The following is a 21,413-nucleotide window of genomic DNA, read 5'->3' as shown; positions in this document are numbered from 1 at the left end:
AGTCTTTGATATATAGTGCTTTGTCAAGGATATTCTTAAAACTGTTTATTTAAAAAAAAAATTAACCACAAGTCATGGTGTGAAACATAGAATGACTGCTAGTATGGTTGGTGCCACTGTGCTGAGTGCCACTCAGGTTTACCTACCTGGTGCTAATTCGTGCCGAGGTGCCAGCAGGTTTACCTACCATGGGTTTTTTGTTGTTTTCTTTTTTTTTTTTTTAATTTTTATTTATTTATGATAGTCACAGAGAGAGAGAGGCAGAGACACAGGCAGAGGGAGAAGCAGGCTCCATGCACCGGGAGCCCGACGTGGGATTCGATCCCGGGTCTCCAGGATCGGGCCCTGGGCCAAAGGCAGGCGCCAAACCGCTGCGCCACCCAGGGATCCCTGTTGTTTTCTTTCTTTCTTTCCTTTTTACCATTAGTGCCAACACCAACATAGTGAAAAAAGCTAAAGACGTCTCTAAACGCTGGACATTTGTATTTCTTGTTTATTTTATGTTTTGAGTTTTTTCACTCATTTTTATTGAAGGGCTTCTTTTTTCTTTATTGATTTGGTGAGATCTTTTTATACATAGTTCATGTTTTTTTGCAAAGTCTCCTCCCATTTGTTATCTTTGAAATACCTATGATAATGATTTTGGAATTTAGGAGTTAAAATTGTTTATGTTTTCTACTTTTTTAGAATTTCTTCCTTTTGAATCAGGTGTTTTGTTTTATTTTGTTTTGTTTCTTGTTTGGGCTCCAAAAGTATGTAATATATTCACCCATATTTTCTTTTAGTCCTTTTATTTATATCAAATGGTTATTTACATTGTAGTCCTCTATTTGGAATTCATTAGGTTTTAGTTTTGAGACAGACATCTAACTTTATTTCTTCCCAAATGTTTGCCTCTCATTCCACAATGTACCCACATCATCTACTAAATACTGATTTATACTTTTGTGTGTTTATGGATGTTGGTAATTTTTTTAGCTATGGAAACAAATAGTATGTTGTTTGTGTTGGGAGATGGTTTTCTGTCATTTTGAACAAAATGAAAACTTGCCTTTTTTTTTTTTTTTAATTCCAGCATATTAGGGGGCCTAGGTTTTCAAAACAAAGGTTACTTTGGAAAAGCCAGAAATTGTAATGTACCGTTAGGACCAAGTATAGTCTGCATTCATGTCAGCAAAGAATACTTTTAGAAAAATTCAGTCTTAAAAATAAATTAAATTAAAAAGAAAAAAAGAAAAAAATTCAGTCTTGTAATCGCCTTTTAAAGTACAGTCTTGTCTGGGCTGGTTTGTCTGGGCTGGTTATCTCAGTTAGTTATATTAAAACTAGTGATAATGAAGCCAAGATCAAAGGTTTGCTTTATTGGACAGTTAATTTCACAAGAGAAACAATTCCAACTTAGTTCTTACGACTTAGATTTTGACTTTTTGAGAGAAGGAATAGATGACTTAGCATTGATTATTACTAATTACACAAAAACAATAAAAGATAACTCATATCCTATTTTTAAAAGGTCCTTTTAGGTGTCACTTTGTGTTTGAAAGACCTCACCTTTCAATATCCTATCCTGAAGCTAATGCTATTGTGGTTACTTGTTTTTTTTTTTTATGCTTTTTTATCACTATTTTAGTTGAGAAAAAGTACCGTTTTTTTTTGTTTTTTTTGTTTTTTTTTAAGTAAGTTACTTTTTAAGGTGACATTCGGATAGTCACCTTGGAACTAGATTTGAGGCTTCTTTATTTCAGTGGCAATGTATTACTTGATTTTAAGCATTTATAATTTGCATTTCGATTAACCTTTTCTTAATATCCCTGTTTGGCACATGTAAACTCATTTAAATTATAAAAGCAACCTGTGAGGTTCTTTCTAACATAACTGCCTAGTGAAGATGGTCTTTTGATTTTTGAGGGTCTCCAGAAGGAAGACTGAATCCTAGCTACCAAGGAATCCAATTCAAGTCTCCTAGTGGTATGAGTATATTAAAGTTATGTATGTTAGACTGTGTAACATCGGTATTTTTCAAGATACAAAACTTCTAAAAAGGCAAAACCTTTATGTTAGTAGCTAGTAATTATCCAGTCATTAAAAATAGTAGCATTTGACAAAATAAGTTAGCATTGTTCACACTCTGGTTTTCTATTTTTCCCTCTAAACTTGTTTTTCAAAAGGCCAGGAAATGTGGCAGCTCTCGTTGAAACGAATTAAAAGAAACACCAAGCCACCTTAGAAATAGAATATTGTCGTCTTACCATCACTCTTCCTGCAAAGGGCAAGAGCCAGGGCATGGTCCTGCCTGATGGATGGAGTCCTTTTCCCCGGAGGTGTTGAGAAAGGGCATGAAGTGTCAGCCTTTGACAACTTATTCTAGGGCCCTTCTTTGTGGAAGTATGGAGTGAATCCACAAGTACCTTTTGACCTTTTTTTTTTTTAAAGATTTTATTTATTTATTAATGAGAGAGAGAGAGAGAGAGAGGTAGTCAGAGGGAGAAGCCGGCTCCCTGTAGGGAGCCTGATGGAGGACTCGATCCTAGGACCCTGGGATCAAGCCCTGAGCCAAAGGCAAACCCTCAACCGCTGAGTCACCCAGGCATCCTGCTTTTGTCTTCTTTTATATCTAAACATACATTAGCCTCCTCTGCCCACGATCTTGAATATGTTTTATTTTTTTCTGACAGGTTTAATGTATGATATTTTGATACCTAAGAAATTCTACCTTTTTGTGGGGAGAAGGGACTTGAACTCTGCTTATGTTTCTACTCTGAAGTATCTAACAGGAGTTCATCCTTGGAATATAGCTTTTTTGCTCTAATGCCAGTATTTTAAACCTGAGTATATATCAGAGGCTCATTATTAATATTTTTGTCATAATAGGGATGAACCTACTCAGGAGGCATTTATTCACACTGTGATAGTATGTGCTATGGATTTGGATATCTTTTTTTCCTAAATTTTAAATAAAAATATATATATATATTTTCTAACTTGCAATATCCTCTCCTATGTCCCAGGGTTGGACTGGTCGGAAGAGAGCGGAGAGGAACTGGAGGACTCAGAGCAGGCCTCGCCATACCAGGTGGCGTGGTCCATCCGAGAAACCCTCAGATATGAAAGACACACGTAAGTCTTCCTCTTTGTTTTTATTCTTAAATTACCCCTGCAGTGGCCTGATTTTTCGCTCTATATGCTAATGTTCTTTTATCGCATTGGATCTCATTTGATTGTAATGGAGGTAAGATAAATTCCTCTTGGGAAGAATCGTACTATATTGTTTGAGGGAAGCTACTCTTCAGTTTTCTTGGTAAATTTGCTTCTATACCTTTCCCATTTATTACTGAAGGAACCAACTATAATAGAACTTAGAATTGAAAAGGGACCTTAGAGATTACTTAGTCTATCTCATTTTACAGAAGAGGACACCAAGGCCCAGCCAAGTGGAGGAACTGGCCTGTGGTCCCAGGGCTACTTGGAGTCCCGCTGCCTGACTTGTGGATATTCTTAGGCCCTATCCCTATATAGAGTAGCTGGGAACATTTTACTTCACCACTGTCTTCTACAAGATTGATCCGTTCTTTTTAGGCATTTAACATGTGCTAAAATGTTTTTTTGAGATAATTTCATTAGAGGTTCTTGGTATCTGCCTTATCAGAAGGCTGTAGAGTGACGAATGCACAGCCCCTTCCGTGATAGAAAGCTTTCTGTTTCAGGCCACTGACTTAGGGATCCACTTAGTTCAGTGGGGCCATCCCAAGATAGATCCCTGTCTGTGGAGCCAAAAGATGAGTTTCAGACTCCACTAATGTTGTTGTTGTTATTTTTAAGTATTGTCATTTGAATGGATCTTTGGCGAGATAGAGGGGAGACCAGTTCTCTATCTGCCCTATTTTATGTATCATTCAAGACTGCTTCCTTACCATTAGCATATTTTTTTCAGATAAAGTACAGTTGCACTTTCACCATTATAGATACCACTAGTCATGCTTCCTCAGGGGAATGCTCATGTCAGCTTAACTTGATAGGGGATATTTTGAGTTAATTTTACGAATTGCTGTCAATGAGGTAGCATGAGTAAATGCTTAGCACAATAGCTGGTACCCGGGAGATGAATGATAAATGGTAGTACAGATTCCTGTTGGAATTCTCAGGATGACCCGAACATCTGGATGGGATATATTTGCTCTTATTACTGTTTCTGTCCTCTATTCTTGCAGACTTTTCAGGATATTTCTTTTGTTGTTTTAGACTTGTGACCATCGTATTTTTCTTCATCCCTGCGGCATTTTACTTCCTTGGTTGCTTCTGCTAACTGGCTTGCTCTTTGCCTTACCATGATACTCGTTTCCTCGTTCTTCTTTTCCTTCATATTTGTCTTCTTTTCACATAGCTATCCTTGTCCAGCTGTCACTTTAGTCTCCTTCCTTCCTTCCTTCCTTCCTTCCTTCCTTCCTTCCTTCCTTCCTTCCTTCCCAGATTCAGGATATTCCTATAGAACTCGTGTTGTGCGAGGCATGGGGTGCTTCATATTGGTTCCCTGGAGTGAAACTTGATTGACATAGTTCCCTATCCTTTTCTTGTCTGTGTCTACCACTGTGCCCCTCTCATGGGAATGTTTGTCCTGCATTGAAACCACCCATAGAATAACCTTATTCCAGTTTCTTGTTGCAGCTACTTGTCATTTATTTTACCTTGTGCTTAGTGCAGTAGAAAATGGAAAGCTGTAGAAAATTGGCCCTACCTTGCCTGTCCATAATATCTTCAAGAAGTTTTTGGCATTTAAAATTTCTCAAAATGTTTTACCATTTAAATTCCTCTGAGTTCATTGAATTTTTGGAAGAAACTGGTAGTGGTCTGATTACCATTCTCTGCCACCCACCTGCTTACCCCCCAAACCTCCTTTTTGTGAGTTTTCTTGCTAAATCAGGATTATACTTGAAGAAATCTTAGGGAGAAAGTTTGGCTTTTTTTTTTTTTTTTTTTTTAAAGTAAGCTTTATGCCCAGCAAGGGGCTTGAATTCACAATCCAGAGATCAGGAGCCAAATGTTCTACTGACTGAGCCAACCAGGCACCCCTGGCCTTGTTTTGGGAAAGATTTTTGGTTAGTTTAACTGTAGATGCATGTGCTGAAGGAGATCTTTCAGGCTCTTATATCTCAATAACGGAAAAAGTTGGTATCTTAAATTCATTATTAACTGTAATTATTCCTAGTAACTGCTTACCTTTTCATATTCTTGATTGTGTCTTTGATAGAAAATGGTTCTTAATTTTTTTTTAAAGATTTATTTTTAGAGAGACAGGCAGAGCGTGAGTGGAAGCAGGGATAGAGGGAGAGAATCTTCAAGACTGCATGCTGAGCGTGGAGTCCAATGTAGGACTCTGTCCCATGACCCATGAAATCCATGACCTGAGCTGAGAGACCCAGAGTTGGATGCTTAAACAGCTGAGTCATCCAGGCGCCCCTAGTTCTTAATTTTAATGAGTACCATTTATTGGTCTTCTTTATGGATAATGTATTTGTGGCCCTTTAAGAAATCATTGCTTACCCCACAGTCATGAAGCTCTTCCCTAATACTATCTTCTAGAAACTTTGTTTTACTGATAATCTTCGCAGAATTTATTCTTGTATAATTGGTATATAATGTGAGGTGCAGTGCTAAGGATCATTTTTTTCTGCGTGGATCTTCTGTTTAACCAACACTATTGAAAAGCCTGTTGATCTTGCATTGTAACCCTTGGTATGTACATGTATGTTTATTTGTGCATTTTCTATATTTATTGGTCTTTTTAAAGAACCATCTTTTGGTTTCATTGATTTTTCTTTTAGCTTCATTTCATTGCTTTCTGTTCTTTGTTATTTCTTTCTATTATGTTCTTCTATTCTTTCCTTTGTTTGAATTTGTTTCTCTTTCTCAGGTAGGTGATAGCTTAAATTAGGTAAACCTGAGGTCTTCCTTGTTTTCTGTCACGTGGTGCTATACATGTCCCCCAACATTTGTTATAACCCCCGTAATATAATGCTGTTGTGTTTAAGCAGTTACTTATCTTTTAAGGGGATTGAAAAGAGAAATATTTACAATTTCTAGGGATTTTTTCTTTGAATAGTTCCCTATTTCCATCTGATGTCATTTTCTTTCTGTGTGAATGGTTTACTTGAACGTTTCTTGTAGTGCTGCTCTTCTGGTAATGAATTCTTTCAGTTTTATGTCTGGAAGACTTGATTTTGTCTTCATTTTTAAAATTTTCACTGAGGTATAATGGACTATGCCTTTTTAGTGGGGGATGGGAGGGCAGAGGGAGAGGGAGCCCAGTTTGGAGCCTGACGTGGGACTTGATCTCACAACCCTGTTTATGACCGGAGCCAAAATCAAGAGTCGGACACTTAACTGACTGAGCCACCAGGCATCCCTATGCCTTTTTTATTTAATTGAAGTACAACTGACACAGTGTTACATTAATTCCAGGTATATAACAGAGTGATTTGACAAGCCTGTCCGTTTGCTCTGTTCACCGCAAGTGTAGCTCCCATCTGTCAGAATACAACCCTAATACTATTGACTGTATCCCCTGTGCTGTACTTTTTATTCCCATAACTTACTGCATAACTGGGAGTCTGCACCTCCCTCTCCCCTTCACCCCATTTTGCCTATGTCCCTATCCCCTGCCCTCTGGCAAGCACCAGTTTGTCCTCTATATTTATAGGTATATTTCTGCTTTGATTTGTTTTTTTAGATTCCACATGTTAGTGAAATCATATGGTATTTGTCTTCTCTGACTTATTTCCCTTATGCCCTCTAGGTCCATCCATGTTTGAAAGATATTTTTTGCTGGCATAAAATCCTAGGTTGACAGTTTTTCTTTCAGTATTTAAGGGTGCTGCTTACATGTCCTGCATTATTTCCGATGAGAAGTTAGCTATCCTTCACATCTTTGGTCCAAGGAATGTTATGTATCTTTTTTTTCTCTCTCTTAAGATTTTTCTCTTTATATTAATAGTTTTAAACCATTTGTATAGTTCATTTTCTTTATGTTTCTTGTCCTTGTGATTCATTGACTTTTTTGGATCTCTAGGTTTATAATTTTCATGAAATTTAGAAAAATTTTGCCCTACTCTTCAATTATTTTTCTTCCCCCTTCAATTTGAGAGACTTAGTTATACATATTTTAGGCTGCTTGAAATGATCACACAGCTTATTGATAATTACTTTTTTCCCAGTGTGTTTTTTCCTTTCTGTGTTTCATTTTGGAAAATTTCTATTACTGTCTTCAGTCTCCTTGATCTTTTATTGCACCTAACCAGCCATCAATCCCATTCAATATATTTTTCATATTAGACATTGTATTTTTCATCCCTAGAAGTCTCTTTTGGGTCTTCTTAATATTGTCCATGTCTCTCCTTGACCTGGTCATGATGATTCTACATTCTCAAACGTGTGAGATATGGTTAGAATAACTGTTTTTTGGGGTTTTTTTCAAAGATTTTATTCATCCATGAGAGACACAGAGAGAGAGAGAGGCAGAGACATAGGCAGAGGGAGAAGCAGGTACTCTGCGGGGAGCCCGATGCAGCATTCAATCCCGAGACCAGGATCCCAACCTGAGCCAAAGGCAGATGCTCAACCACTGAGCCACCCAGGTGCCCCTAATAACTGTTCTTTGATTCTCGGCTTACTAATTCTGTCATCTATATCATTTCTGGATCTGTTTCTGTTGATTAATTTTTCTCCTCCTTGTGGGTTCTAGTTCCCTGTTTCTTTGAATGTCTGATAATTTCTAACTAGATGCCAGGCATCGTTAATTTTACTTATTTGATTCTGGTATTTTTGTCTTCCTTTAAGAGCGTTGTTTAGGGACATAGTTAACTTACTTAGAAATAGTTTTCAAGGCTTGCTTTTTAAATTTTGTGATATGGAGCCACAGCAGCCTTTAATTGAGGGCTGATTATACCCCCCACTACTGAGGCAGTCTCCTCCTGGGTGGTCTACCCTGTGCCCTGCACTTTTGTGGGGTTTTCCCCCTCTAGATGGTAGGATCTCAAACTAAGTCTGCCCTGTGTGAGTCACTGGGACTGGTGCAGCCTCCTCTTTTCAGATAGCTCTTTCCTGGCCTCAGATATTCATATACACTCTTGCACTGATCAGTACTCAAGTGAAGAACTGAGAGAGGAACATTCTGTACATTGTCCTCAGAGTACTTCTCTGTGCACCTCTCTCCTTTCTAGTACTCTGTCCTAATTCCAGCATTCCTGAGTTAGTTGGATGTGGGTGAGCACCCCAAATCAATATCTTGTGTCTGAAATATAATTGTTAGGTATCATCTAGAGAACAAACTTGTGTCCAGTATTTCAGTGATGTTGAAGTTCCGAAGATAAAAGGAAAAGAAGAATAGGTTTTTTGCAGAAGAGAGGTCTAGTAAGATTGGATTGAAAAATAGTTGTGTTCTACATTAGTTAACCCAGATTGGCTATTTCTTTTTTATATATATATTCTGCTAGATTCAACTTACTAATGATTTTTGACTCTAAGATCATAATTTTTTTTTATTTTATTTATTTATTCATGAGAGACACACACAGAGAGAATGAGAGAGAGAGGCAGAGGGAGAAGCAGGTTCCATGCAGAGAGCCCAACGCGGGACTCGATCCCGGGTCTCCAGGATCACACCCTGGGCTGAAGACCGCGCTAAACTGCTGAGCCACCTGGGCTGCCTGACTCTAAGATTATTAAGATTTTCCTACAGGGCAGCTGGGTGGCTCAGCCATCTGTCTTTGGCTCAGGTCATGATCCTGGATCGAGCCCCACATCGGACTTCCCTGTTCATTGGGGGGTCTGCTTCTCCCTCTCTCCTAACCGTCCCCACTATTATACTCTCAATAAATAAAATCTTAAAAAAGATTTTCCTTTTGTCATATTGTCCTTATTAATAAGTTTTTTTTTTTTTTTTTTTTAATGATAGTCACACAGTGAGAGAGAGAGAGAGGCAGAGACACAGGCAGAGGGAGAAGCAGGCTCCATGCACCGGGAGCCCGATGTGGGACTCGATCCTGGGTCTCCAGGATCGCGCCCTGGGCCAAAGGCAGGCGCTAAACCGCTGCGCCACCCAGGGATCCCGCAATCCTTTTTTTAAAAAAAAGAATCTTCCTTTCTTTTCTGATACCCGGAATATTTTGTGTATGATTGGAATCATTTTTTCTTTGACTATTCTTGAATAGAGCTCATGATAGAACCGTTTAGGCCAGGAGTTTTGTGTGTGTATTTCATAACTGATTTAATTTTAGTTAATGGATATAGATTTTGGTATCTAATAATACTACCTGTACTTATATTGTCATTTCAGATAGGTCATTTCTTTTTGTTCTCTTCACAACCTTGGGAGATAGGCGAACCAGCTCTCATGATTTCACAGGTGAGGAAAGCAGCATAGTGAGAATGCAGTAGGTGGCAGGCCTGTCACTGCTGGTAAATGATGGCCACTGGCTTTTCTCTGCCCCGTCTGCTACTCTTCCTCCACAACCAGGTGTGAAATATAGATGTTACGGCATGTTAGAAGTGGGAGGCATGTTGAGATTGTCTGTTTAGGGACCACAGGTCCCATAGACCTGTGCAGGTCTGCAAACTAGATCAGCACGGAACTTCTGAATACACTTTGGAAACTTGTATGATAATGACGGAACATGCCGCAACATCCAGGTGCATCTGTCCATTTATTGTCAACTTGAGAACTGCTGACCTGTTCTGTCCTCCCCACCATTACAGAGTGTTTTCAAACAATTGCTTTGGCAAGTGACTCTTACCTGAACTTTACTTTCCCTTTAAGACTAGCTGTTTCTCCTCTCTTTCTTTCTATTAATAACCCTTCCATTCCCCTAGTTATGCAAGTTCAAAGTCATTGAGTCATTATTGACTTTCTTATCCTTCATATGCAGTCACCAAATTGAGTTCATTCTTTTATGATAATGGCCCTCATAGGTCTTGTTCTTTCTATTATCTCTGGGGCCTTTTCCTTAGTCACTCCCTTGCCCTTCAGTTGCTCGGTGTTGGCGGTGAAATCTGTAGTCCTTCCTGCACTGTGCTCCTGTTTATCATTTCCAACGGTTTTTCCCACTCTGCCTTCGAGGCCTCAGCTGTACTTTAAATCCTTTATGTCTGAGATGGAATTTATTTCCTGCCCCAGATCTGCCCTTGCTCCTGTTCCATGATCTTCCACTCATGGAAACGGCCATGTGAGTCGTGTCCCTTGCATCTTCCTCTCCCAGTTGACAAGACTTGCCTTTTATACATTCAGGATGCCTTCCGTCTTCTGCAGTCCTGCTGCTGCCACACTGGTGTGGGTTCTTGTTACATGTCACCTGGAGTTTTATGATTTCCTCCGTGCCCTCTTGTAAATGTCTCTTCCTCATTTCTTTTTTTTTTTTCCTCTTTCTCATTTCTACCTGATGACGGCGTAATCTTTCTCACGCATGGCTCTATTAGTGTTATCTATTGTTTTCAAACTGAAGTTCTCCACCACCGGTAGAATAAAGATTAAACTCTTTCATCTGGTGTTTAGGTTTAGAAAGTTCTCCTTACCCGCCGTCATTCACTTACGTGCACCAGCCACATCTTAGCCAAAGCGAGCTACTTAGTACTTGTGTTACCTGTCCGTCTCTGAAGCCAGCCTTGTATTCCTTTATCCTTGTAAGATATCCTTTTTCTTCTCTTCAAATTCTACACCCTCTTGATGATTCAGTTCTTTTCTCTTTTTTTTAAGATTTTATTTATTCATGAGAGACACAAAGAGAGAGAGGCAGAGACATAGGCAGAGGGAGAAGCAGGCAAGCAGGCTCCCTTTGGGGAGCCTGATACAGGACTCGATCCCAGGACCCCGGGGTAATGCCCTGGGCCAAAGGCAGACACGCTCAACCACTGAGCCACCCAGGGGTCCCGACAGTTCAGTTCTGTTGGCATCTCCTCTACAAAGCCCCTCATCCTGCAGTCTTGCTAGTGAACTTCAGTAGCACTTTAGCCATATCTGTACCTCTCTCTGTCACTTATTGTTCTCTGCCTCACATCAAAGGTTATTTATAGTACCTCCTGGCTCGACTAGAATTCCCAAATGAAAACCTGCTATGGGACTTCGGGGAACAATTCAAAATAAAGATTCCTGGGTCCCATTCCATGGAAATTCTGGTTCAGTAGATCTCAAAGTGTGAACAGCTCCTAGATTTTTCTAATGGAAGGTCAGATACTTGAATCCTCAGGCAGCCTGCTCCACGGTTTTAGTTACTGATTCAATCTTTTGAATTGTTTAACTTTGGCAATGTGTTTATCTTGTCTAAACTGCATTGTAAGCCACTTAAATTTTTTTCTCCTTTATAGTACTCAACATAGTAGACATACAGCAAATGTTGAATGCTAAATAAATGAAAAGATTGAAGTAAGAGCCTTCAGTTGGTATATTTGTAGTAGTCACTCTACTGAAGAGAAATACTTCTTAGGACTTATTTTTTAGACCAGAAGTTTGCGAAGTAACCTATATGGGCTATTCTGAAGGAAAAGAGAATGAAACCACTTAACAAAGTTGAGAGAAACCAAGCAATGATTTACAGAAGATTGGTAGTATATGGTTGGTAGTATCACGTGTGTGCCATTTAAAGAAGGTAAAATAACACCAGTTTTCAAGTCTAGTGTATATTATCCTTAACAGTAAAAAGTGAGATTACATTTATTCCATAAAAAAGTGACCTTTGTAATCTCACTGGGGGCAGACATGGTGACTAACCATTGACTCTCTCGTGGAGTCTAGACGTGGTCTCAGCATCTTTTCAAGGTAGCACTCTAGTGCGGTCCGCCAGTTGGTCACAGTAGCATGATGCACAGCCACCTCTGTGTAATCCCTGGCGTATGCGGTGTTTAAGGTATCTCCTGTGTTAAAAATAAAAACAATAATAATAATAATAAATACTCTAGAATGATTACAACCCACATTCTGTAAGTGCTTGGCAAGAAAAGGGTAGTTAAAGCCAGTACATCTGAAAGGGCAGCTCTTTGATAAGACACTGGTGGAATTCAGTGCTCTATTTCTGGTACGACCTCTCTTTAATGAAATGATGCTGAGTGTTTCCTCATCCCCGCCCTGTCATTTACTCAGACTTTGTAGTCAGCAAAGGTAAAGGAATGATTTTCTTCCTGAGAACCCCCTAGTCTCTTAAAATTCAGAAGAGCCTGATGTATGAAGTATTTTAACTGTGACATGTGGAGCAAGGGAAGCATCTGAAGGCATTGGGTGGTCTCTGCTGCCTTATTTATTGTTGACATACCGTACTTGCCTTCAGCTCTGGAAAGCCCCTCCTTGGTGACATTGGTGGTCACCTGCCACAGATTTTAACCCCTTTGCACCTGACCAGCTTCCTCACCCGCCCCCCCACTCAGCCTAACTTTTAATCGGTTTCTCACTTCTCTCCCTGCGCTTTCCAGGTCAGATGACGATGATACGGAGAGTAGGAGCTCCAGGGTGACCCAACTTTGCACTTACTTTCAGCAGAAATATAAGCACCTCTGCCGCCTGGAACGGGCAGAATCGCGTCAAAAGAAATGCCGGCACACGTTTAGGAAAGCCCTGCTGCAGGCGGCCAGCCGGGAGCCCGAGAGCACTGGGCAGCTGATGCAGGACCTGCGCAGAGCGGCGTGCCGCCGCACCAGGTGAGCGCAGCCGCCTCTCGGCACCTCGCCTCGGCTCTCTGTATTTGTGGGTTTGTGTTGTTTTGTTTTGTTTCGTTTTGTTTAAGATTTTTTAAAAATTTACTGGGCAGCCCAGGTGGCTCCGCGGTTTAGCGCCGCCTTCAGCCCAGGGCGTGATCCTGGAGACCTGGGATCGAGTTTCGCGTCGGGCTCCCTGCATAGAGCCTGCTTCTCCCTCTGCCTGTGTCTCTGCCTCTCTCTGTGTGCGTCTCTGTGTGTCTCTCATGAATAAATAAAATCTTTAAAAAAAAATTATTCATGAGAGAGAGAGAGAGAGAGGCACAGACAGATAGTGGGAGAAGCAGGCTCCACGCAGGGAGCCCGACGCGGGACTCGATCCAAGACCCTGGGATCAAGCCCTGGGCCAGAGGCAGACACTCAAGCAGTGAGTCGCGGAGCCACCCAGGCGCCTGCGTTTTCTGTGTGTTTCGAGGGCATCGTTGAGACACAGTGGGCAGTGGGCGTTTAAGCCTGAAATAATCAGGCGTTGGCATTTTGGGTTTGTGGCTCAGATAAAGTTCTACACATGTGCAGAAGAACAGCGCCACAAGCTGTCAGTAAAAGCCTGGCTGTTATTTTGCCAGAGTTTGACTAGAATTTATTCAGTAACGTATTTGGGAATGTTACCTGTCTTTAAAAAGATAACAATGCTTAAAAATTTCATGTATTAGAAGTAATATTATAGTTGTTGGGGTTTTTGTTTTGTTTTACTACAGATGTAGTATTTTAGATTTCTTAAATTATTTTAAAGTTTTCTTTCTAGTGTATTTTCTGTCTTCAGAATACTACATTGCATTTCTTTTGGGGGGGGGGATCTTTTCTGTTTGTAATCCAGGTATTTGCTTGTTATAAATTTGAAAAAATAGAACATAAAGAAGGGAGACATTTCCACGATATCACTGCACAAAACCGAGAATGAGTACTATGAGCATTTTGATTGTTTCCTTCTAGTCTTTTTTTCTTCGTGTATGTATGCGTGTGTAAGGAATCCCCAGTGAGCCATGCTTATGTATTAAAGCGCAAAATTGAGGTCAAGCCATGTGCATAATATATTTTCTCCTTTTTTCCATTTAATATTGGAATATGACGTTTTTCTCATTGTAATAATTCTTTAAAACATGGCTTTTAATGGCTTTATAATATGACGTCAGTCCTTGGACTGTTTCTGTTTTATGTATGTATTTAAGTAAAACTGGGTCTGTATACTTTAACAGCTGTGTCCAGTTTTTTTCCCTTAAAAATATATTATAGCTATCCCCCTATGTTCTTAGAAATTATTATGAAAACATGATTTTTAATGTGTGTGTACTATTTCCTTGACTAAAATTCCATATATCGGATATTTAGAGTTATTTGATTTTTCAGTGAAGAAATTATGGTGTTATTACCATTTTGGAAATTAGGTGGTGAAGACTAAATAATTACTTATTTAGGTTATGTACCTTTTAAAAATACTAGCTTAATTGGATTGAAATATTCCAAAATATATTCATATTTAATTAAAGAAATAATTTTACAATTTAGAAGGCATAGTTCTTTATGGAGTTTATTGTTTCACACTTTTTTTTTTTTCACATAACAGCCTTCAGGTATACACACACATACACACACACATTTTTAGGAGCTTATATACCAAAATATTAGCAGTGGCTATCTCTAAAGGGTGGTATTATTGATAAAGTAAAAAAAAAAAAATAAGTAGTCTGTTTGTTCTAATTTTTGTATAGTGATCACGAATCAGAGTGAAAGGGTTTAAAACAAAACTAAAAAAAGATAACCTTTGTTTTATAGCCACTGATCATATTTTTTAGCAGATATTTTTGAAATTTCAGTTTGCTTTTCCGTATTTCGGTGTTCATTATATTTGTCATAAAAAGAATAACCTGTTTTTCAAATGCATATATTAAAAACTACTATGCCCTTAAGAATTTTCTGTTGCTTGGCATATTCAGAGTTGTTTGAAACTTTGTATGTGATCTAATATGCCTACATAATGATTGCTGCCTGCAGTATATTCCCTCACTCTAGGAGCCCCCACTCCTGTGTAGGGGAGAAGGTAGTGTCTATTCTAGAACATCTTTTAAGTATTAGCTTATTTACTGAGAGATTTATTTTCTCAGAGAAACATTCCCAGGTTCCCCTATGTTAGGATACCCTCTTATATGTGCCTGTTGTGCTCTGTACTCTGCTTCATTGTAGAATTGTATATTAATATTTCTGTCAGGCTAGACAGTCATCTTTTTTTTTTTTAAAGATTTTATTTATTTGAGAGAGAGAATACAAGCAGCGGGGAATGGGGGGCGGCCAGCAGAGAGAGAAAGACTCCCCGCTGAGCAGGGAGCCCCACGCCAGGCTGGATCCCAGGATCCTGAGATCATGATCCGAGCTGAAGACAGATGCTCAACCAACAGAGCCACCCAGGCGCCCCAAGCTAGACAGTCATTTTTGTGAGGGCAGGAGCAATGTACTTTTTTTTTAATCTCTAGCATTGATGAATAAATGGATAGAATTAAATAAGTGAAGAGACACTTGTTCTCTATTTGAAAGAATTCACTGATTTGACATAGGTTTTAAAATAATGATACCTAACATTTATGTTAGTTAAGGCTTTCAAGTGTACAATTTCAGTTGAGACTTCGTTTTGTCCAGCTTGAAGCAATCTGTATGTAGAGCATTGATTGTGTACATTGAATCTAGTATATTATTATGACCTTGTCAAAGGTGTAAGTAAGGGACTGTACTCTTTTGAGTTTGAGACAATTTGGTATTTGTGTAGAAAACTGTATTTATCTATGATTTTTAACCGGCAGAATCAATCCCCTACCACACACTCCTGCTTTTTTTCTTTTTTCTTTTTTTTTATTTTTTTAAATTTTTTTTAAATTTTTATTTATTTAGGATAGTCACAGTGAGAGAAAGAGAGAGAGGCAGAGACATAGGCAGAGGGAGAAGCAGGCTCCATGCACCGGGAGCCTGATGTGGGATTCGATCCCGGGTCTCCAGGATCGCGCCCTGGGCCAAAGGCAGGCGCCAAACTGCTGCGCCACCCAGGGATCCCCCCCCCTTTTTTTTTTTTTACACTCCTGCTTTTTTTCAAAACATTTCCCAAACCATCATCAGTGATTTGGGGGAAAAAAAAAAAATTTCATGATAACTAAATTACTAAACAGATACCAAGGTGAACTCTAATACTCAGTTCTCAAATTTATTTGATGTCATTTGGTTATGTCACTCATGTTTAATAAAAGGTTTATTGCCCAGTGCCTCCCTGATAATCGTTTAACAGTGAACCAAAATCATTTGTTGGTGATTGGTAGTGTAGTACTTTATATTTTAGGCTCAAAAAATCAGCTGTCAGCTATTTGATATTTTTGCTTTCAAAGACTAATTTCACAAAAGACTTTTTCTTTTTTTTTTTTTTTTTTAAGATTTTGGTTTCTTTTATTCATGAGAGAAAGAGGTAGAGACATAGGCAGAAGCAGGCTCCCTGCAGGAAGCCCGATGTGGGATTCGATCCCAGGACCCCGGGATCACGCCAAGTCAAAGTCAGATGCTCAACAGCTGAGCCACCCAGGCACCCCTCAAAAGACATTTAAAAAGTTGCTTTTAAATGTTTTACAAGTTAAAACTTTAATGACTGCTTTTTAATAGATATTCTTTAACATACAGTTTGAATATAAACTGAGTAACATTTTTCTTTCTCATCTAATAGCTTTGTCATATATATTGGTGAATATGTGGAATAAGCCACTGAAATAGGTTAAGTATATAAACTCAAATCTGAGTATCTTGTAGCCAACAATCCTGCAGAGGCTAGTGTTGTTTGTGTAGAAACTATTGTGAAGGGAGAGGATCTAATCATACAAAAGGGAACCTTGTAGTAGATGTTTTCACATTAAAAAACATCAAAATGTTTTGGTAAATTCTCCCTTTGTTTTGTTGGGATTATTTGGATAATAAAATCTAACATCAGGCATTTTTACCTCAATTATCCAGGGGGGGTATTGAAATTCTGACTGAGTTTATTTTACTGTTAAGAGAAAGATTGTTGAGTTGGAACATATCATCAGTTTTACAAAATGAAACCGGTAGTTCCCTCTGAAGTCTAGGTTAGATAAAAATGAGGGAATGTGTATACGCTAGGCTTGATAGATGGCTGAACAGATTACTGAAGTGTCCCACAAAAATAATCCATTCAATATAGAGAACTGCCTTCTATTTAATCTAGACCAAGAGAATGGGATAAACTGCTGCAATAGTACAGCTTCATTTGAAATTGTGTATCCTTTTTACAGACCTAACTTAATGGCTCACTTCCCAGCTCTTGTGATTCTGATGTATCTTGCAGAACTTACTTTTTTTTTTTCCCAGAACTCTTAGTTAAAGCAACTTTGATGGCAGCTCCTGGTTCTCTGTTTGCATTTACTATGTATATGAAAGTTATAGTGAAATTTTGTTTAGATTTTCTGTAAATTCATATGTAATTTGGGTTCTATATGACCTTCTAATCAGTATAAATCATTCCACTGAAATTCTTAGATACAGAAACAATTCAAAAGATAATTTTGATGCCCCATGTGCGATTTTAGTATATTATGTAGATGCTTTTTCTACCTCAGACATGTGTAAAGTCCTACCAGTTTGTGATGCATAAGAGAGTCAAATAAACAGGACAGTTTTATGCTTCTAAGAACTTCATTATTGTTTATTTTTATTTTTTAATGTTTGTATAAAACTATGGAAAGATCCCATTAACTAGTGAAATGAATACTTAATATAGAAGGACTGGGAACTGGCAAACTGGGACAAGGGTAGAAAAGAAACTCTTTGCTGCCTAACTTTTTATTCTTTGGTGTTTCTGGAACCATGTGAATGCATCAAATATTTAAATGTTGAATATACAGAGTGGAGATAACATTTAATGAAAGATGGAGTTGCACATATTATAAAAAGTTGTAAAAATATATCCAAAGTGAGTTCATTTTGGAGAGCAAATCAGTTACTTCTGCAGGTCATTATCCCCTTCCTCCTATATTAGATCAAGTTTTTTGCAGCTTGACATGACCAAAATCTAATGAGGATAATAATACCAGCAACTAACAACCATTGACCATTTACTAGGTATTATACTACCTACTATATGTGGTAAGTATTTTAGATGTGTTGTATCTTTTGGTGCTTACCTATCAGTCAAAAGTACTCTTATCTTCACTTGATAGGTGAAAAAGTTGATGCTTAAGCAAGGCTAAGTAACTTGCCCAAGATCACGCAGCTGGAGGAGGTAGAGCTGAGATTCAGAATTAGGCCTGACTGATCTAGGCTCATGTTCTTTATCACTTTTTTATTCACTGCCTCTTAGTAAAAGGAACCAGAAATAACACTTAAAATAGGAAAAAAACAGGGATAGTTGAAATCGATAATAATACAATAATTGTTTTGTCAGTAGATTGGGGAAATACTGGAACGGGTCGTTATAACTCCTATTTACCTTTAGTTGATGAACATAGGTAAAATGTTGGTGTTACGATCTGCTAACATAGTGCTGAAAAGTTGCCCTGGATTCTTAAAGCATTTTTCAAAGTTAATTTTTCTCTTTGCTTTCTTAGCATAAGCCGGACCAAGTCGAGGGAGGTAGAGCCAGCAGCATGCAGTGGAACCATGAAGGGTGAACGGTGCCCTAACAGAGCCCTTCCATTCACCAGACATTGTTTCCAGCGTATCCTCTTAACTGAATTGAATGTGCATTGAAAAGTATTCACTCATTGGGCGCTAGTATTTCATTCTTAAGCCAAGGAAATGACTTCTATAATCAGAACTATTTTATGTTTAAAATTTTTATACAACTTCTCTTTTTCATGATGTCTTCCTAATAATTTTTTCTCTGCTTCTGTCATTGTGACTCTTTATTCAAGAATTACATTAGAATCTGCGAAACCGATACCAAGTAGCAGATTTCTTCCGTGGCCATCACTTAAATTAAAAGAATTCTGGTTCTTGCAGTGGTTCTTGTGAGAAGCAACTATAACACTCATTGATGGAGAAATCATGTCCTATTATTCAAAAACTGATTTTAGTCTTCCAAGAAAGTTACGCACAATGTGCCTTTTGGTCTGGGAATAATTTCTTTTTATGGAGCACAGTGCTGATTTGAAATGAAAGAAAGATAAACATCACTGACTAGGAAAGAAGATACATTAAGACAGAATATACTTGAGGAAAACCTTTGTGGTAAAGGGCTTCAGGCTGGTTATGAAATCTTATTACTCTCACTTTTATTAAACATTTAAAATTGAGTAGCATTTAAAAAATTTATACAGTAGCAATTACTTGCTCTTCTTTATTATCTTTGACTTTTTTGCCCTCCTTTCTGTTCTTTGGCATTAAATTTTCACAACTTTTTTAGCAGCCCTTTCTGCACAGCAAAGGTTTTATAAATAGCCTTAACTATAAAAGCATAAAGGTAAAACAGAAAGGTACCTTCTTGATAGGGTGTAAAGTATGTCTTGAGGAAATGTGCTAGGAGCTAAAAGTTTGGATGCTTAGAAATGTTGACAAAGTAAAGGTGATGTTCCAGTTTTAATGGTAAAGTTTTGATGTAAAAGTAATTTTTCATAAGTTATAAATTTGAATTTTGTGTTAGAAATGGGAAATGGAAAATCAAATTTGGATAGATGAGCTTTTTTTAATTATATCTTAAAATTTTCTTGATGAGAATTATATGTGAAAGTTTTCCTTAAAAGAGAGTGATTTTTTTCTAACCATTGTAGTGGAATTTTTAGGAGATAGTGTATTTAAGAAGGAAACAACCGTCTGTTTTCCAAATAACAAAAATCAGAATGTCCATAAAGGAGACTCCTATTCGGAGCCCTTAGCAAAATAGTCTCCTTTAGTAATATGTTCTGATAAATTCAACAATGATCATTTCCCATATCAGTAGTGGGGGTTGGTCCTTCAGCTTTAAAGGATAAGAAAATTTATTACTTACAAATAGAAGTAAGGGAAGAAGCAGATTTTTTTTTCTTAAAGGTTAATTTCTTTATTTTGAGAGAGCGTGCTTGTGCATGCTGCAGGGGAGAGGGAGAAGGTGAGAGAATCTCAAGTAGACTCCCCACTGAGCATGGAGCCCCAGATGGGCTCAAACCCACGACCCTGAAATCACAACCTGAGTCAAAACCAGAGTCGGGTGCTAAACTGACTCTGCCACCCAGGTACTCCAGGAGTAGATTTTATATAAAAATTTAAAACTTAATAAATAATTTGAGTTTCAGTGCATTATATTCCTAACTTTGAAAACCACAGATATCCTCTTGAACCGCTCTCAGCAGCTTTTCTCAAGTTGCACGGCCAAGTTTGCAGACGGACAGCAGTGCTCTGTGCCCGTGTTTGACATTACACACCAGACCCCTCTGTGTGAAGAACATGCCAAAAAAATGGTGAGTTCAGATTTTATTTTCTGCAGCTGAGGCTTTCAAACTTCTGATAGCAATCCACAGTAGAAAATATTTCTTAACTTAGTACAAACTGTGTGTAAATGTATATATTAATATATAAATATGTATATAAAATATTATATATGCTGATCATGAGCCACTGGATTAATTTCATAGCCTCATTTTTTTTTAAATGTTCTAGGAGGTATTTAGTAGTTACTCATTATTATTTTATTGTCTATCCCTATTCTTTACTTCCCTTCTCATTAAGGTACATTTTCTTACTACTTAACGGGTTTTTCAAGCTTTCTTTGCCCCATTTCTTTAGATTTTTTGCTTTTTTTATATGCAATTCTGTGAATGTCTTAGATATTTGATGAAGTTTCAGCCAAAAACCAATCATTTCTATAATTCTATTGAACTTAATTATTGCTTTTGTTAATGTATCATAAGCCCTTCAGAAGAATTTGAAGGAGAGGTATGTCTGAACTAGTAGACTATCTGAATTCTATCATTACTTAAAAGAAGTGCTTTTTTACTGTTTTTACCCCTATACTTGCTGAGTCCTACTATTTGCAAGGTAGTATGTAAGGTATATGTATTAAAAAGCTGAATAAGACCATTTTTTCCCTCTGTAAGCATTTTGCAGTTTCAGGGGTGCATCAGGGTAACTGAATGGCCATTGGACCAGGACTTAATAGTATAAGCTGTGATCCTGGTGTTGCAACCAGCTAAATGTATAACAAGGACTGTTTAAGTTAAAAATTACAGCTGAGTATAGCAAACATCTGTAGCCTATCAGTCCCACAGTGAGAGACTCACACTGGGTGAAAAGAACTGGACAGATCTCTTGATTTTACTTTCAAACTGTCTTGAATCCAAACACATTGTGCCAGCTTGGCTGGTACATTCTAGCCTTGGTGTTCAACTTTGCCTGGATTACTATAATAGTCTCCTAATTAGTCTCCCTTCTTCTTGCCATGCACCCCACCTGGACATATTCACATACCAGCCAGAGTAGGCTGTGTGTGTTCCACTTCCTTTGAGTTTATATGCAGTAAAAATCACTGTTTTTGGTCTACGGTTCTGAGTTTGACAATGCACACAGTCCTGTAACCACTTCATAATGAGACATATCACTAACACCCTAAATTCTCTTGTGCTCCCCTTCTGCAGTCTACTTCTTCCTCCATCTCCACGGTCTTCCTGTCCCTGTGATTTTACATTTTCTAGAATGTCTTATAATTGGAATCTATAGTATGTGCCCATTAG

The 21,413-nt window shown here is 38.1% G+C and overlaps 1 protein-coding gene across 7 annotated transcripts in view; it reads left to right on the top strand.

Moving 5' to 3' along the window:
* Positions 1–21,413, top strand: part of INO80D (INO80 complex subunit D) — a 67,668-nt gene that overhangs the window by 27,969 nt on the left and 18,286 nt on the right. For all 7 annotated transcript variants that reach the window (XM_041737281.1, XM_041737278.1, XM_041737276.1 and 4 more), the window contains 4 exons: positions 3,009–3,117; positions 12,448–12,672; positions 18,318–18,427; positions 20,011–20,144. In XM_041737281.1, the coding sequence (XP_041593215.1) occupies positions 3,009–3,117; positions 12,448–12,672; positions 18,318–18,427; positions 20,011–20,144 (578 nt within the window). The remainder of the gene's footprint in view (positions 1–3,008; positions 3,118–12,447; positions 12,673–18,317; positions 18,428–20,010; positions 20,145–21,413) is intronic.

This window comes from Vulpes lagopus, chromosome 22, assembly GCF_018345385.1.
Source record: "Vulpes lagopus strain Blue_001 chromosome 22, ASM1834538v1, whole genome shotgun sequence".
Taxonomy (NCBI): domain Eukaryota; kingdom Metazoa; phylum Chordata; class Mammalia; order Carnivora; family Canidae; genus Vulpes; species Vulpes lagopus.
This window is presented reverse-complemented; position numbering and strand designations above follow the sequence as displayed.